Raw genomic sequence first — 17,705 nt, forward strand, 5'->3', positions numbered from 1 at the left:
CAGTTACCCAATAATCAGTAACAGTGGAACGCCATGAAAAAACCTAATTTTATCCCGTTCAAAAACTCAAATTTATTTGCTTAGGAAATTGGGTTGAACGCAACCGCATCAAGGCGCAGTAAAGTAGAGAATATCAATTTGTTTCAGTGGCCCGGCGGGTATGTGGTCACATTACAACCGTTAAATAAAACAAAAAATAAAGATTTTAAATGAATTTGTACAGTCTCCTCCATTTGTGAGCACGAGCAGTGACAGGGTTTATAGATAGGTAGAGCTTGATTGGCAATTAACTGCCAAAGCGATTTGAATTCCAATAAACCGCGGAGCTCGGAAAATGAAAACTTCTCTCTTTTTTTGAACAAAAAAAAAATGTAAGTGGACCTTTTGATTCAGCTCAGCGGGAAAATTAGTCAAATGCTCAGAAGGAGAAAGATTGCCTCATTCTCTCTCCCTCTCTCTCTCTCTCTTTCTCTCTCCCTCTCTCCCAGTCTGATTAATTACACAACATTGCAAACCAATTGCGGCAGCGTCTCACCGAGGCACCAATGGCGGCTCACGGGGAGAGTGCTTCTCTGCAAGGAGTCTGTTGCGGATGTGATTTCCATGGTAATCTGCGAGGATGTGCCCAAGTGGCCAGGTCTGCCCTTTGTAGATGACACTCGCACAAGAGAGCCTTTCTTTCATTGGCTTGTATGATTTGCTTCCCCGGGCTTTCATTTCTCAGCTCGGTTTTTCAATTGACTTTGTTGTTTTGTTTTTTTTTTGTTTTTTTTTTGGGAGAGGCAGAGAGAGAGGCAGACCTAGCTTTAAAGGAGGCATCCCCTTCGGGACCTGTTGTTCCTCTGTTTTGTCGGTGTGATGCTTTTCGCTGCTTACATTTACATTTGAGGTGACTTACAGTGAGTGCAAAAGGAGAGAAGGCCTGGATTCGGAAATCCTCAACACCCCGAGCAGCGATTAATGAAAAGTGTAATGGCTGGGCCATGACATCCAGCAATAGGCAATCTATCGTCTCTAGAATTAGAAGGTAGAGATGCTATTTTATTTATTTATTTATTAATTAATTATGAATTATGAATATCATGGGAATGGGTATCAGGGTAGAGAAGGGGGGGGGGGGGGTCATGATAGAGAAGGGGGTATCAGGGTGGAAAAGTAGAGACTATGCCGTCCAACTTCCATAGTCAAGTGTCCTCCCAACATTTTTCCCTTTTCCAAGTTTCTCCTTCTTGAAGTTCCAGCAGTGTGCTGTCCATCCAGTAGGCAGCGAGTCCTTCCGCAGTCTGCTGAGGGGGCTTCTCGAGTGAGAGAGAGAGAGAGAGAGAGAGAGAGAGAGAGGAATCAATAGATCGACCACTGAACCGTGTGTATTAAGTTCCGTCCACACATTAGCCTCCGAACTGGGACGGGTCATGTGATCAGTGTCCTTTCAGCATCATCTCTCTGCTCAGCCTCCTGAAAAAAGAGATTTGAACCTAAGCAGCCATTCTGCTGCACTGATCTATAACGAACCACTTAACCCTTTAAGGTGTACATGTGATTAGTATGTTCTTAACTGAACATTCTAATGCTGATTCAATACTCACTACTGCTCATTGAAACCAACAGTTCTACTGTAACGGTTCTAGAACACTGACTTAGAAGTCTGAAGAAGAAAAAAACATTCCAAAAAACCCTACTCTTCAAAGCGTTAAGGTTCAGATACAACCCTAGTTCCCACAGACAATAGACACAGACTGTTGATTTTATGCGCTTGAATTGTCTTAAAAAATGTATGAGTAAAGTATATTCTCCTTCTTCCACCCATCCATGATTCTTCCCCCTTTTCAGTCTTCCCTTTCTCTTTTCCTTCATCTGCGCTGCTGCCATTTCCACATCATCATCCCTGCTTCTCTTCATTCCCTTCACTGCCCTTTCCTCTCTCCTCCTCCTCCCCCTCCATCCCTCCATTTCTCTTCTTCCCTCCCAACCTCACTCCCACCTCTCTGCATGCCTTCTCCCGTTTTTTTTTTTCTTCGTTCGTTTCTTCGGTAGCACAGCAGGGGGCGACGTTTCCAGGGCTCTATCAGTCAGGCCCAGACTCTTTTTTTGTGCGTACGAGGCGTCACACCCGAGGCCCACAGCACCGTCCTCCCACCTGTAGCCGGAGGACAAACGGCTCCGGGCGTTACACGCTGCTACACAGCGGTCTGCCAGTACGGCGGTTACAGGTACAGGGCTTGTGTGCGCGCAGGCAAGCCGACGTGTCACCGAGGAGACGCGGCTAGCCCACGGGTCTGTCAGCCCTGGCGCTAATCGCCACCCGTCCGCGTTACGGTTAGCGCTACGGCTGCGCGTCCCGGCTTTAGCCCCCGCGGCGCAAAAAAAGGGCGCGGCGCGGCGGGACTCGTGCCCCGACCTCGTTTGTTATCGTCTTTCGCGGCGCGACACGATACGATACGATACGGTAGCCCCCCCCCCCCCCCCCCCCCCCCCCCCCCCCTTAGCCGGATCGAATACGTCGGTTGTAACAGCGCCTTCCCTCTGGGTCCTGCCCACCGCATTAATACTTAATACCCGTGCCCCGGTCTGGATTCATAGGATATAACCGAATATCCCCGTTCCAGCCTCCCTTGACCAGGGGGTGCACAACTTCCAGTCCTGCCCCAGAGCTGGTGTGTATGCTGGCTTTGGTTCAAACCCCATTATTCTTTGTGAATTTGTGAATGAGCCATATAGACTCAGGTTGGTTTGCTTCGACGTGCGGACGCAGTGAAATGTTTTCACCAAGCGTACAGACTTTAATCGTGGCTCACGACTTAATCAAATATGTCAGATAAGATCAATTATTGTGACAGATGAAGTAATTTAGAGCAGATGTTCAGAGAGCAGTAACTTTCTGAAACTAAGTAAGAACAAGACTGCAATTCTTTTACTTTACTGAGGTACTTCTCAGTAAACTGGGAAATTTGACCACTAAGGTCAAACCATAAGTAACAGGCCAGGGGGTAATTTTGGACTCTGACATCACGCATAAATCAGGTGACAAAGACAGCCTACCTTCTTCTCAGAAGCATTGCTAAGATTCTTTTCTTAACAAGGGCATGATGCTGAAAAACTTATCCAGACTTTTGTTTCCTGCACAGACTGGCCTACTGCAACCCCTTTTTTACTGGCCTTCCCAAAAAAAAAAATCTATTAATAGATCACAGCTCGTACGGGAAAGCCGCTGCTCGTCTTCTCCATAAAACAAAGGGAGCCTAGCGCTCCGGTGTTAGCTTCCCTGCTCTGGCTCCCAGTGGCAGCCAGGATAGACTTCAAAGTTCCTCTGCCTCTCTACAAAGCGCTCGGGTTGTACTGCAGGCCCGGCGTATATCCCAGACTCCCCTGGTTTCTTACCCCCCCCCCCCCCCCCCCCCCCCCCCCCCCCCCCGCGTGAGCCCCCGGGTCATCTGACACTGGCTTGTTTGGCCTCTCAGTATCACAGCGCAACCAAAAAAAAAAAAAAAGAATTTGGGGAGGAACCCTACATCGAATACGCCCCCAAGCTGTGGAACACCCTGCCAAGGGCTGCCAGAGAGGCGGGCACAGTGGACTTTTTTGAGTGCCTGCTAAAGGCTTATCTTTTCAATTTAGCCTAATTGATTATTTGTTTATTTTTAAATTGCTCTTTTAATATATGCATCTATTTATCATACGCTGTTTTGCATTTCAGGCTCTCGTGTCATTGTGGTTTGAGTTTAAATTTCAATGGTCATTATTTCACAAATCATTAAGCAATGGTCATTATTCACAAACCATTATTCGTTACTCCACAAAACAACCACAATCACTTTCATTTTTGTTTAGGTCCTGATCAGTCATTCCTCCCTCTCACCCGCCCACCCACCAACCCAACCCCCCCCCCAAAAACACCAACCACTGTGCCCGACAGAGGAGCAAAGGCAAGCCAACGTCTTTGATGATATTTTTTTGAAGGAGCCCCATAGAGTCAAGAACAAAGAGCCGAAGAAAGACCACATAGACTTTGCTTCGCAAGTTTCAATTAAAACACTAATTAGACGTGCCGTTTTGACCGGTCACAATTAGGCCAGAGCGATTACGACGAGAGGAGGTACTGTCAGCCTTGTGACATCAGCACGAGGCCACAGAGGCGTCCCTAGGGGGGTGCGGGGGGTGCGGACCACACCGGGTGACACCATCAGACGGGGGTGACATCGAAATGACTGTCAATACATTTTTTGTGCAGTGTGTGTGTTTTGTGTAGCGACGAGTTGAGACAGTTGATTTCTTCGACTCATTTTACTGCCTGTTGACCTAATTACCGGCATGAATGTGACAAGAAGCTCTTTGCCGTTTAAATGCATAACACGCATTAAAACGACAAAGCCCCACCCCTCCACCGACAACTTCCAACAGCAACCCACCCCCCCACCCCCCGGTCGACAATTTCCAACAGCGCCCCCCCTCCCCCCCCGTCGACAACTTCAGGTGACACGGTGGACCGCACCGGGTGTCACCAACCCTAGAGATGCCTCTGCGAGGCCAGACAGCCGATTGGTCTTGAGCAAATATGCTTTGCGTGCTTTTTTGAAAAATTAAGCCTGCTAAAGGTTGAATTGGACTCTTACTTACACAATTACGTTAATTTCATGGATGATATACAATCGGGCTAAACGCTGTACGAAAAGGGCGTTGTAGTTAACGGCTTCTGCCCGCATGCTTTTTAAGACAAGAAAGGTAATAAACTGTTTAAGAATGCGAGACGGAGGCCCAGAGATTATGTTTCACTCCTTAAAAAAAGTTTCAATTAATGTTTGAAAAATTACAAAGCAAATGACAAAGATCTGTTTCATATCTGTCTAATATATCGCCGAGAGTGCTGCAAGAAATCATTTGCTGCACTCTGTCATATACAGGAAAAAGAATTTAAGAATAAAAAAGGGAATCCATTCAATCATCTCCCCCTGAAGGCTTTGATCTCAGCACTTAGGCAGTTATATGGTCTCCAGCGATCCTGTGAAAGGTCACCTTCAAATCCAGGTAGGCAGGGAAGTTACCAGAGTGAGTCATCCATGTTGATTTTCTCTGGGCTTTTTTTTGGGGGGGGGGGGGAGGCTGGGGGTTTTAAGAGGTTAAGGCAAAAAAATATGGGAGTGAGTGTCCCAGAAACCCTGTAAATTCAATTAAAGGTCAATGCAATTAAAGCTATGATATGAGTAATACCTAATACCCAATAGCCTAATACCATTGGCCTGTAGTGTATGTAAAATAGTCACTGCAAGCTGCAGGAAGTATGGGAAAGAAGATGACGTTGATGTGCCGGGGCCAAGTAAACATATTGTGGCAAGGTTATCACCAGTGAGAAATTGCAAAGAAGATTCCCAGGTGCGGTGTTCAGTGCACACTCAGAAGGGTTGAGCTAATGAAGCGGTAGTGGACAAATATCTGTATTTCAGGAATAAGCTCACTCTCAATGGTGAGCAGAGCATGAATGTAAATAAAGACACAGTACATAAGCAAAACGTTGGTAATTTCAGTCAGAGTGTTCTTGCGTTCGCCTGAAACGCGGTATTAACGGTTGTGGACGGTTACGTAGCGTTTGATGAATGCCTCGGTACTCCAGTCAGCGGATCAGAGGGAGGAGAACGGTCCGGATGAGATTCTTTTCACAGTTGCGTCTGCCCCCCCCCCCCCCCCCCCCCGTCCTCGAACAGCAATCAAACGGGAATTCTCAAAGTCTCGGCACAGCCGAGAGGTCAAAGAGAAAAATGAATGCGAGATGTGCCTTTGGAATCGATGCGCGCACAAAGGGGCTCTTTTCTGTGCGAGTAAATGAGTTTTTCGCGAGGCCACAAAGCGGTCTGCATGTGCTCCGTCTGAGAATGTTATTGTGATCTCTGTCTGTCCCTCCCCCCCCGCGCCCAGTTTGTCTCCCATCTGAACCGGAGGGCCCGCACTGCCTTCTGGGTAAATGTGTACCCCTCGCACGGCGCCGTCTGGTCAAAGTGAATTATCGGAGGCGACGCCTTGAAAGAGGAGGAGAGAAACCTCGGCCGCGATCTGAAATAGCCGTTTTTTTTTTTTCCTATCGAAACATTTCCACCGAAGGGCCCGTGGCGAGGTGAATTATAATGTTAAACTTTACGGCTCCGTTTCTGTGGCAACAGCGACCGAAAAGCTTCGCGCCCATCGGACCGCAGGCGGTCGCACATGCACTCTACAGCAGAAATAAAAAACAATCCAAGGACTCACCTCAACAGATAAAAAAACAGATATTAATGAAAAGCTAGTAGTGGAGGTTGCAATTTTTTTGTTTTTTTTTCAAAATGGCCACAGTTCAGTGCCTGGAGCAGAGCTTTAAATAGCTGCGAGTTAGACGTTCCGTATCTCCGACCCTCGCATCGGGAGATACGCCCCTTCGCCGAAACTGGACCTTGTTCGCTGGCTTCCCGTAATTCCCGCTAAGAAGTATTAAACAGACGGGCGGTGGTACCACAAGCTGAGAATATCGACAATACGTCAGTCTGCCCGCGGTAGGCAGCCAGCTGAGTACTGCAGAAATTTTCCACCCGCCAGCGTTCTCCTCCACGAGGATTTTCAGCGAAAGGGGAGAGGCCGGGGAGTGAAAGGGGTGGACAGGATGCCTATCGGGCCATCTTCATTAATCCGTGTAGTTTTACACTTCTGCTTCACCCATCCAACTTGTCTTGTGTATTGAGGCCCGAATGTACGCAAACACATCTACATAACTCTCATTAGCATTTGACTTCTTGGAGCCTGTCCTTCCTTCCAGGAGGAACTGCTGTAGTTGTAGTTCTTGTTTTTGTTGTTGTGCTTAGCCTGCCATCAGAAAAGGGAAATAAATGGACCACAGGCCCCACAAGCCACTGCACCATTTACGAGCATTGACTTGGTCAGTCACTGCCCCAAACTGTGACCTCACCAGACACTGTTCCTCACGTGGTCAGTTTAGTTAGTATTTAACTTCAGCAGAGTAAAAATTCCATTGACTAATCAGAAGGACTGCTAACTGCTCTTTTGAAGTCCAGTTGGTCCATTAACGGGGACCATATGCTTCCGAATTCTTAAGTACTATTTGGTGTTTTCCCTGGGATTATTTCGAAAGAGAAGTAGCGCTCCTCCAAATTAAACATCTTGAGTATCCAGAGACCGACTGCCGGCATTTCGGTGTGATCAGGAGAGCCGCGTACCTACCTCTCTCTCCGTCGAAAACAGGTGCCGTTCCCTTCACATCGTTTCGAGCCGCGCTAGCAGCCGGGGATCCAAAGTGCAAACAGACAAGGGCGGCAGCGGGGAAGAGGGCAGGGGAAACGCAGCACGCAAGCCTCCCGTTAATATTTAATTCACACTCTCGCCAGGCGGCCAAGTTCAATGATCGCCGGCGGCCACAATTACAGACTATTTGGATAATCCAGTTTCTGAGAGAGTCTTCTGTGAGGGACGAGGCAATGCTCTTTCAAACAGCCCTCTCCCATCCCCCCCCCCCCCCCCCTCAACTTCACACATGGCTGCCAATGGACTCCGTCACTGTGGCCTTTCCATATCATATTAAACCTCATTTGAAAATTAACTGCTCTGAAACTACACTGTTGTGAAGTCGAACAAAATTTACACACCGTTTTGAGAGGTTACCTTCTTAGTGCAAAATACCAATGGGGAGGCTTATCAGCTGTTGTTGAAAATTGTTCACGTGGGTTGTGGGTAATGTCATGAACTCTGGGGCCGATGTGGTCACTGGATGTGCGGGAAGGTGACGGAGGCGGTGTGTGGCCTCAGGGAACATGCCACAGGACGGGTGACGATGTCATCGTCAGCGAACGATTTTCCAAGTCCAAGAGTTGTTTGAAAGCAGTTTCAAGTCCATTTTATTTTCGGCTTCATACGGGTGTCGATAAATGATTCGGACCAGCGCCAATTCCCTGGGGAACTCCAATTTCAATAACCCCTGTTTTCGACTTGGTTTTAGCTATTGTCTAGCACACAATATACACCCCTGCTATTGGTATCTCTTCCCTGGTGGCGCTCTCAATGAAGTAATGGTTTAGAGTATCTGCAAAACTGTGATAAAGCAGAACCACTCCCCTGTTGTAATGCACTTGACCTCATCTTCAGCTTTCTTTCTCTTTCTACATCAGTACCGAAGAAAAGCATTTAGGATTAGTTTTTCCACTTGCTTTTTGAAAGACCATTTCAGGCTACCTTAATTTATTTTTTTGACCTTGGCACGCACGCTACAATACGGCAGCTTATTTAATTCCTCATCTTCCCCTGGGGAAAAAATCAGATCCTCCCACAGGTTTGGAGGGAGCTGACCGGGGAGATGGTGTTATTTTTCATAAGATGCTCACCGCATCGTTAAGCGATACATTGTCTGAACGACTTCACTCATAGTTATTTTCAGTACAAATAAACCATTTTTTTATTATTTGAATTATTATTTCAGAAGACATTAGCGCCTCCCCTTATGATCAGAATTATTATTTCAGTAAACATAAGTCCCTCCCCCTTATGATCAGAATCCTTATTACGTAAAACATGAGCACCTCCCCTTATGATCAGAAACATTATTATAGAAAACATAAGCCCCTCCCCTTATGATCAGAATCCTTATTACAGTAAACATAAGCACCTCCCCTTATGATCAGAATCATTATTATAGAAAACATAAGCCCCTCCTCTTATGATCAGAATCCTTATTACAGTAAACATAAGCACCTCCCCCTTCTCTCTGAATCATCAGTGCAGTTCACATAAGCCTGACATTAGATCCTCCCCTATTGATGTGAATTTGTATGAGAATAGGCATTTGTTGGTGTCACTGGAGACCTTTTGCTCTATAATCCCATTAAGAGGCAAATCAAACCCCCTCGTCAATCTTGCGCGGTCCCCTTTGCAAATTTGGGAGCCGTGGTGCGGGAGCGATAAATGGTTTGTGTCGAAGATGCCAGCGATGACTAAGCGCTTCCCTTTCATTTGCCCATTCACGTAGGGGACCCCACATAGCCAGTCACAACAAAATAATGTTTCTGTTCTTACTTTTTCCACAGTGAAAGATGGGAAAACAATCAATTTTGCCTGTGTCGTGGAAGGTTGAGGCCGAAGAAAGTTTTTTGTTTTTGACTAGTTCATCTGACTGGATAACCGAGCTCTCTCACGGGAGCATTTTAATCTCGACATCTGGATACCATTAGAGAGATCTAGGGGCTAATTTAACAGGCAGCATCTTCTGCTGTCTTTCAAACATTCCCTCTACTGCACAAGAGGATCATTTATTTATTAGGTACATTTACTTTTTAGACAGAACTACATTTGCTACTATTTGCAATGTTCCTTGGGAGATGCCTTTTGGGCACACTGTTAGGGCGGTTATGCTGGGGTTTGTTAGGCTGTTGCTGGGGTGACGTACTTAACCCTTTGAAGAGCAGGTCTTCTGGCTTTTCAAAATTCCAAAAAGTCAGCGTTCTAGAACTCCATTGCCTTTCAGTTACCCGTAGGGATTGTCACATCAGCATTATCACATATTTTATGATACCTTAAACGGTTAAAGTAAATGATTTTCCAAGGACCATTGTTAGACTCACTCTCTTTCTCTCCCATTGCCACCCGTGAAGTGTCCTCCAGACGGAGATTCCATTCAGCGCTGTTTCCGTGTTGTATTGGTGCGCCCTTGAGTATGCTCCAGTTCTTTCAAACAAGAGACTGACACCTGTGGGAATTTTCACTTGTTAGGTAGGGGGTGGGGGGTCTCAGCTAGAAACAGGTGGCTTTAAAAGGTGACATATAGGAAATAGCCTGTGAGGTATTCTGAGGCTGGAGACCGCTGCTCTGAACTGACTGAGCATGAGAGAAGTACAGACAATAGAACAAAAACTAAGCAAAAAAAAAAGATGGTTCGCCCCACTCAGTCAGCACTTGGTAGGCATTTCTCCCATGTAAAAGACATATGGTAAGAAGCAACCCTCCTCTGCGCAATGACTGGCTGTCCTAACAACACTAACTCAGCACACCTTCCATCATACATACTGTACAGTGTGTTAGGTTGGATAAGTGAGGTAGGCCTGCCTGACACATATGTGGTGTGACAGGGTAATTACAGCTACTCACCTGACTATGCTTATTGAGGGGTGGACATTTTCAGTCCTGGGGGGGGGGGGGGGGTGGGCTCATGGTGTCTACTTGTTCGACTTCTGTCTCAGTTTTGAATTGCTCAGTTGAAGTCATTATTTGATTGGAATTCACCACACCAGGGTCTCCGGGTGGAAATCTAGTTGCTAATTTAGAAGGTATCGCTGAATCCTGCCGGACTGCAGCTCTCCCGGGATTAAATTGGCCAGACCCTACACTAATCATTGTCTTCATTCAACCAATTCGCTCCCCAGTCCGAAGAGCGTTAGCTTTTTTAGCGAGAGCCAAAAAGCCTGAAGAACTACAGAAGAAAGGGTTCAGCGTCGAGCTGCCCAAAGTTTGACAGTCCAACATCGCCATCTAGTGGATCTTAACACTTTACTGTTACTTATATTATTTATGTTGAAGCAGAACATTTAACCCTTTGGAGAATAGGTTTTTTGGAATGTTTTTTTGTTTTGTTCGAAATTCCAAGTCAATGTTCTAGAACTCCATATCTTTCAATCACCAGTAGTGATTGTTACATCAGCATTAGAATGTTCAGGTATGAACATTCTATTCACATATTTATGATCTTACACCTTTAAGGGTTAAGCTATGTCCAACAACTTTCAAGTATCATAGATTTTTAGGGAATGTAAACAGAGGCACACAAATATTTTGTGGATCCATTGAAGTCTGGATCCATTTATTTTACAAAACATTAATACTGATATAATCACAATTTACAGTATCAATGCCTAAGACTTACCTGGTTGCCTTTGAGCTCTTTCAAGAGATCAATAAATTGTTTATTATTCTATCAGCAGAGACTAGAGCCTCGCAGACTCACAAATGCAATGCTGCACACACTACTGTTTCTTATTCAGCTAAATTCAGCTGAACTACCAACGAACTGTCATATACGATTAAAGCAGGTTAACACCCAGTGACAGCTTATAGCCTATACCTCAGAATTCAAAAGTCAGTTCATTTCCTCTGCTAATTTCCTCCGATTGTTTTCTTTTTTTATCCTTTCTTTTTCTCGGTTATGGTTCAGGGGGGCCAACAATGGTTTTCATTCCGCATCTTCCCGTTTGAAGAACGTTCCCCAACTCCCTCGCTTTGAGGAAGCGATCGTTCGCGATGTGGTCATCCGTTTCTAGATCTCTCACACTGCAGTTCCCGGCCCCGATCTCTCCAGACTGCAGTTGTTGCATAATTAACTCAAATTCAATTGACCTCCTCTGCCTGCCAGGCTCATCAATCAATAGCATTTCGTAGCAACAGTTAAATGACTGTCAACTGTCTGTTGCCTGGGAGACGCCTATCGATCTTCATGGTGAAATACCAGAGTTCATTCATGTTTTCATAGCTTCCAATATTTGATGTACAATGCTGGTGGCTGTATAGAACTGACACAGTACTCGGAATTTTTAGCTTGGCTGGATGGATGGCTGAGTTCAAAGGCACTATGCGGTATAGCATCAGACAACCTTTTATTACGCGTCTCAAAATATATTAAATATTCTCATGAGCCAAATGGGATTTTATTAGCTTTGACCAAAGTACCTGACAACCCCAGGAGCTCCAGTCATTAAAGCTATGGAACAAAAAATCAACTTCCCCGCATTTTAAAAATATCACATCGCTACATGAAATAAACAGCCGGTCCGGAGCACCCAGCCTCGCTTAATCAGGCATGCCTGTAACCTGGAGCGGCATCATTAGCAGGTGCCAACGCGCAGTGAGAGGAGGAACATTAATGCTTATAACCAATTAGGGATGAGCGTTTCAAACACAGGCAGGTCAATATCGTACCCTTCAAAGACTCACTTTTTATAAAGTGGAATTTATTCAGTAAAACTATGTGTATTTATTTGTGTGTGTATGTCTATATATAGAGAAAAAATTACAGCGCACATTTCATCCATTTATAAAAGGTAATCTCTGTGATCTTCTCTAGGTAAGTGTCTGTGTGGAAAAAATAAAAAAATGAAATGTAAAAAAAAAAAAAACAGACTCGTTTCCTCATAACCTCCCTTTTTATTCATTTGGCACTTCTGAAATTAGTTTTATTCCAGACAGAAAGCAAAACATCTCACTGATATATAAAACTTCTGTGTGCACAAACACAACGCATAAAGAAGTGAGTTTCCTAAGGACAAGGTACATACACACAGGCAAACTGCATGTAGAGAATCAGCATATTTGGTTAAGAACATTTATAAAACATAGACACAAGTTTGGAAGTTTATTACATGGGGGAAAAACAGCACTGGGTCACCAATGTTTTTCTTTTTTTTCCCCAACCAATTAATAAATGACTTGACCTTTTCCATACCCAGCATATAGTACTGAAATCTAAATGGACTGCATTTATATAGCGCTTTTATCCAAAGCGCTTCACAATTGATGCCTCTCATTCGCCAGAGCAGTTAGGGGTTAGGTGTCTTGCTCAAGGACACTTCGACATGCCCAGAGCGCGGTTTGAACCGGCAACCCTCCGACTGCCAGACAATCGGTCTTACCTCCTGAGCTATGTCACCCCTAGTGGGGTATTCACCAGCAAAGAGTAAGTGAAACTTCTGAGAACCCAAAAATAAATCACATTATTAGCGACTCACCATTTTGAACCAATCGTGGTAGCCTTTTGGGGGAGAACTAAGTCATCGATTGGTTTACAGCTCAGTGTAGCTCTGCCTATCATGGTGGTCAATGAGTTCTCTTCCACCTGTCACCAGCATTGGCCACACAGTCCCTCTCCCACACTAACGCACCAACAACACCAAAGTCAGAACCGATAGTTAATAAGTCCCACACTGGGAAGCTCCGGCCACCCATCCCCAGCCGAATACACCAAACACAAACAGAGACTGCACACCAAATTAGACTAATATTACACAGTCAAAATCCTCACCACAAATTCATTAATCAGTACAGTATTCCAAGTACTAGGGGGTTGGGAAATATTATGAGGCACTACATTCAAGCATTAGCATATTGCACCACAATAGTCACGGTTATAAATATCAAGATAAACTGATGTAAAAACAGGACACAGATTAGTAGTAGCAATAGAATAAGTGAAACCATTAACCCTCGGCGGTGAAGTATATAATATGTACAGGACTTCCTAATTGCTGCTGTCCTTCATGAAATTGTATTTTATCATTTCTTTCTTTTGTGGCACGGCAAGCTGGGTCCATCTCATCAAGGTGGAGCACTCCCACACAGGAGAAAAGATTCATAACCCAGGCAATGCAAATTACAATCCCATGAAAAAGGGTTAGAACAATCAGGACCAAGGCAGATGGACTTTCTGGCCTCAGGAGCACCATTCTGTGAAAACTATGTATTACAATGAATTTAATAGTCCTCTTATGAATCCACACTCTCGCTTAATTTTTTAATTTTTTTAATTTCAGCTGTTTTCAAGGACTGCATTGGTGCCGATCGTTTAAAAGGGAGACGGTGGACAGAAAGAGAGGAAGAGCGAGAAACAATATTGTCGGAAAGGAGAGAGAAATATACTGAAATGAAGATCATAAACACATGCATGATCCCGTCAAACATCTAAGCTGAGGACAGCAGTCCATTAATGGAGGGCGCTGGAGTGTAATTGCAATATTGTTCCACTGGGTGGCAGCCTCCAGGTGTCTTGCGTTGTTCTCAGTGCAGTGTCCCTACTTGGTTTAAGTTCCACCTGTAGCTGCCAAACAAAATACAGCTTGTGAATTTTGCCACCATGATGGTATTTTACAGACATTTAGGTGGGCAGTGCAGCAACGAAGCTTCAGGTAAATGCATCCATAGAAAGATGCAACGCAAGGATCATAAAATGCAGGTAAACAATTGCAGGTTAACCTATACTTCTACTAAAACTTACCTTTGTCTTTTATCCCCTTATCATATCATATGGCGGGGAAAGTGCGGTCACAACCCCCCCAATATTACAAAATGGGCCAAACAACCCCCCAATAATACAGCATGATGTTGAGAAAAAATAATTCATATAATAAAGACAGGAATTTCATGTTGTGATTTGGGATATACTGATCAGTATTCTGAAGTATATTCACCAGAAATGATCATTTCGTAGCAGCCCTTTTTAAAATTATTTTGGGGAAGGGGGGGGCATGCCCCTGGACCCTCCTAGATGGTTACAGTTCTTGAGGTCTGTGTATTTGAACCCCCCCCCCCCCCCCCGTCTGGGTTCAGTTTTTGAAAATATTAGCATACAGTTTACATACACCGGTTTACTCAATTATACGTTGTTGATGTCTCCGCCTTACCTGGTTATAGGTGGACATCGAAGACTCCCTCTTCTACAGCCTCAATGTCCTCCTCTGCGATCACTAAAAACACAGGCAAAGACAGCAGTGAACTATTCTTCCTTCATATCATAGATCTTGGGGCATGCACCTTGGCAGAGGCATTTATTCTATCATAGATCTAGCCAAGTGGAGCTCTATTAGTGCGTTCTTACCACGTTACACGCGCTTTAGCAAGTCAACTGTAAAGGAGTCTGCCAAATCATTATATTGTACAGTGCAAATCAGAGCAATGCAAGGTTGCCAGGCAGATTTCAGAATCCAAAGTTACGTAATCTGGCAACCAGAGTAGGCATGTCCTCAATGCAGTTATTTTCCGAAAGAACAAAAGAAAAAGAAAAAAACTAGCTGCTTCTGCTTTTTTTTTATATAATAAACTTCTCCACGGAAACACAATCGCTGATATTTCCGCTCAAGATGCAGTATGTGCGTTTGTTAAGCTGGCACAATCTTCGATGGAAAACATCCGAAAAAACAACATCAAAAAAAATAAAATCAAAGGCAAAATGGCAGACGCCAAAACCAGTGACAATTCAGCAAGTTCAGCTGAGGAAGCCAAACCTGGCAACCCTGGAGCAATGCATGCTTTTTAGGAGTTTGTGTTAAATTAAAGTGCCTTTGTATTTGCTACATCATCGATCCATTTTAGCAAACCCCATTAGCCTGTGCCCCTACGCTGCAGGTTTCTCACCCCTCGCTCTCGTCTTTTCAGCTCAATGCTAATGTAATGGCGTATAGATCTACTGATCATTTCGGCGTGTGACATAATGGACAGAGCGGGCCAGTCAATTTCCTCCGGAGCTCGGAGGATCTGCGCTCCGTCTGTGTGTTCACATCACATCTCCGAATTTCGCGGACACACTTCCCCAAAGCGAATTACACAGATTACATTTCCACATGCAAGCCGTTCACGTGGTCGGCTATGTTTTTTTTTACTGAAGCAATTCAGGGTAAGTGTCTTGCTCAAGGTTACCAAGGCAGGGCCCCTGCCTGGAACCAACCCCACAAACATCGAGGCGAAAGCCCATAATCATTATACTGTACTGCCGCCCCACAGTTACACTGAAAAGAAAAACATGCCCAGTGTGTTCACTTGTAGAAGGGGGAGAGGGGTTGATTTATGACAGTGTGTGTGTGTGTGTGGGGGGGGGTCTACTCATGTCCTTTAGGCTGGGGGGAGCATTGGCTGAGGGTGGGGGGGGGGGGGGGGGCAGAGCTACCTGTGTCCTTTAGGCTGGGCGGAGCATTGGCTGGAGGGGGTGAGGGGCGGAGCTACCTGTGTCCTTTAGGCTGGGAGGAGCATTGGCTGGAGGGGGGAAGGGGCGGAGCTACCTGTGTCCTTCAGGCTGGGCGGAGCATTGGCTGGAGAGGGGAAGGGGCGGAGCTACCTGTGTCCTTTAGGCTGGGCGGAGCATTGGCTGGAGGGGGGAAGGGGCGGAGCTACCTGTGTCCTTCAGGCTGGGCGGAGCATTGGCTGGAGAGGGGAAGGGGCGGAGCTACCTGTGTCCTTTAGGCTGGGCGGAGCATTGGCTGGAGGGGGGAAGGGGCGGAGCTACCTGTGTCCTTCAGGCTGGGCGGAGCATTGGCTGGAGAGGGGAAGGGGCGGAGCTACCTGTGTCCTTTAGGCTGGGCGGAGCATTGGCTGGAGGGGGGAAGGGGCGGAGCTACCTGTGTCCTTTAGGCTGGGCGGAGCGTTGGCTGGGAGAGGGAAGCTGTAGGACCGCGCGTGGAGGGAGGGCGGAGTCTCGTGGCTGATGCTTTTAGCCCGTTTGCGGCACTCCACGGCCAGCCGAGTCCGGCACGCCTTGTGGCAGTTCACCCCGCACGCTGACGAAAAAAAGGAGGACGGGACAAGAGAAGAGGGGAGGAGAGAGAAGGGGAGAGAGAAAGAGAGAGAGAGAGGAGAGAGATAGAGAGAGAGGAAAGAGGAAAAGCAAAATGAAAACATACTGTACTGAGTACTGAGAGGAAACAACTACTCAACAATTATGGAAATAAGAACAGCCAAACTATAAGTGTTTATGAAAATCAGAGGAAAATCAAATGACAAACCCACACACATTCACACAGACCCACACTCACAATACAGAATGCACACACACACACTTCTACACACGCATTTTTACACACAGACACAAATTCATGAAATGACAAACTCATGTCCATGCAAGTTACGCCAGTTTACACACATAATTTAATGAACTTTTCACTCTTTTGAATGACAATAAGACATTCATGCTCACACACTGACAGGAACTACACTGCTTAACCATGGCATTTTTGTCTATCTGTCTCTGTATGATTCAGAAGCATGTTTGCTTGACAAAAATGTGAAGGATAGGAAGTGCTGCTAAGGACTGACTTTGGATGAATTTAACCTTTTTTAAACACATGGATGAGAGTTTGAAAAAATTCCTTATGGTAGACATTTTCTGGTTTTTTGAGGCGCATAACATGTAGATTTTTTTTTTTTTAAATAAGGGCCAGGTTATTCAAGGATAAGAGCTGAAAATTATGCAGTCAGAAGAAAGCACATTTCCATAATGACATTCAATTGAATTCAGCATCTTATTATTTGACTGTTATTTGACTTTCCTTTAACAATTTTCCATCATTAAAACAGGTGCTTGGAGATTAGCATTTTCTGATTGATTGGCCCCTTTGTACTCCAGTAAAGCATCAGTACATTTTCAGGTATTAGAAGTCTCCTGGTTCTAAAAAAAGTTTATTTTTTGCACATTAATAATATAGAGCAGTTATAGAACAACTATTGTATAATCTTGCCAGAGATTCTAAATAATTACAGAGAACTGACATCTAACATGCTGTATATACATCCTTACCTTTACATTTGTATCCCTGCTTGTAAAAACCCCATATCTGTAAAAAAAAAAAGGGGGGGGGTTTTCGTCATAATTCAGACATTTGTTTTTTGTTTAAAGGCAGTTAGGAGAAAATATGACTGAATTTGAGACACGAGAAAAGAAAAACAACAAGTACCAAAGAAAAAGTGTGGGAGTGAGAAAGAAAGGGTGAGAATGAAAGGCAATGAAGTGAAAGAAAATGAGAGAAAGAGATGGAGAAAAACAGAACAGAGAACAAGAGAGAGCAAGAGAATGAGAAGGAGAATGAGAGAGAGCAAGAGATTAAAATAGTCAAAGAGAGAGAGAAAAAAATGAGATAAAGAGAGAAAAAGAGAGTGAGAGAGGGAGAAAAAGAGAGCGAGAGAGAAAGAATGAAAGAAAGAAAGAAAGAAAGAGAGAG

At 45.0% G+C, this 17,705-nt stretch overlaps 1 protein-coding gene and 1 long non-coding RNA gene across 5 annotated transcripts in view; both read right to left on the bottom strand.

Annotated features, from left to right (window-relative positions):
• Positions 1–749: 749 nt before the first annotated feature.
• LOC118224039 lies at positions 750–7,296 on the bottom strand. The gene is made up of 2 exons (XR_004764555.1): positions 7,198–7,296; positions 750–1,295 (listed from the first exon to the last, which is right to left on the bottom strand). It is a non-coding gene; the product is annotated as an uncharacterized LOC118224039 (long non-coding RNA).
• A 4,837-nt stretch (positions 7,297–12,133) lies between these two features.
• Positions 12,134–17,705, bottom strand: part of LOC118224367 (RAS guanyl-releasing protein 2-like) — a 38,401-nt gene continuing 32,829 nt past the window's right edge. For all 4 annotated transcript variants that reach the window (XM_035411837.1, XM_035411838.1, XM_035411836.1 and 1 more), the window contains 4 exons: positions 17,285–17,321; positions 16,110–16,268; positions 14,403–14,465; positions 12,134–13,819 (listed from right to left, as the gene is read on the bottom strand). In XM_035411837.1, the coding sequence (XP_035267728.1) occupies positions 14,407–14,465; positions 16,110–16,268; positions 17,285–17,321 (255 nt within the window). In that variant the 3' untranslated portion in view covers positions 12,134–13,819; positions 14,403–14,406. The remainder of the gene's footprint in view (positions 13,820–14,402; positions 14,466–16,109; positions 16,269–17,284; positions 17,322–17,705) is intronic.

This window comes from Anguilla anguilla, chromosome 3, assembly GCF_013347855.1.
Source record: "Anguilla anguilla isolate fAngAng1 chromosome 3, fAngAng1.pri, whole genome shotgun sequence".
Classification (NCBI taxonomy): Eukaryota; Metazoa; Chordata; class Actinopteri; order Anguilliformes; family Anguillidae; genus Anguilla; species Anguilla anguilla.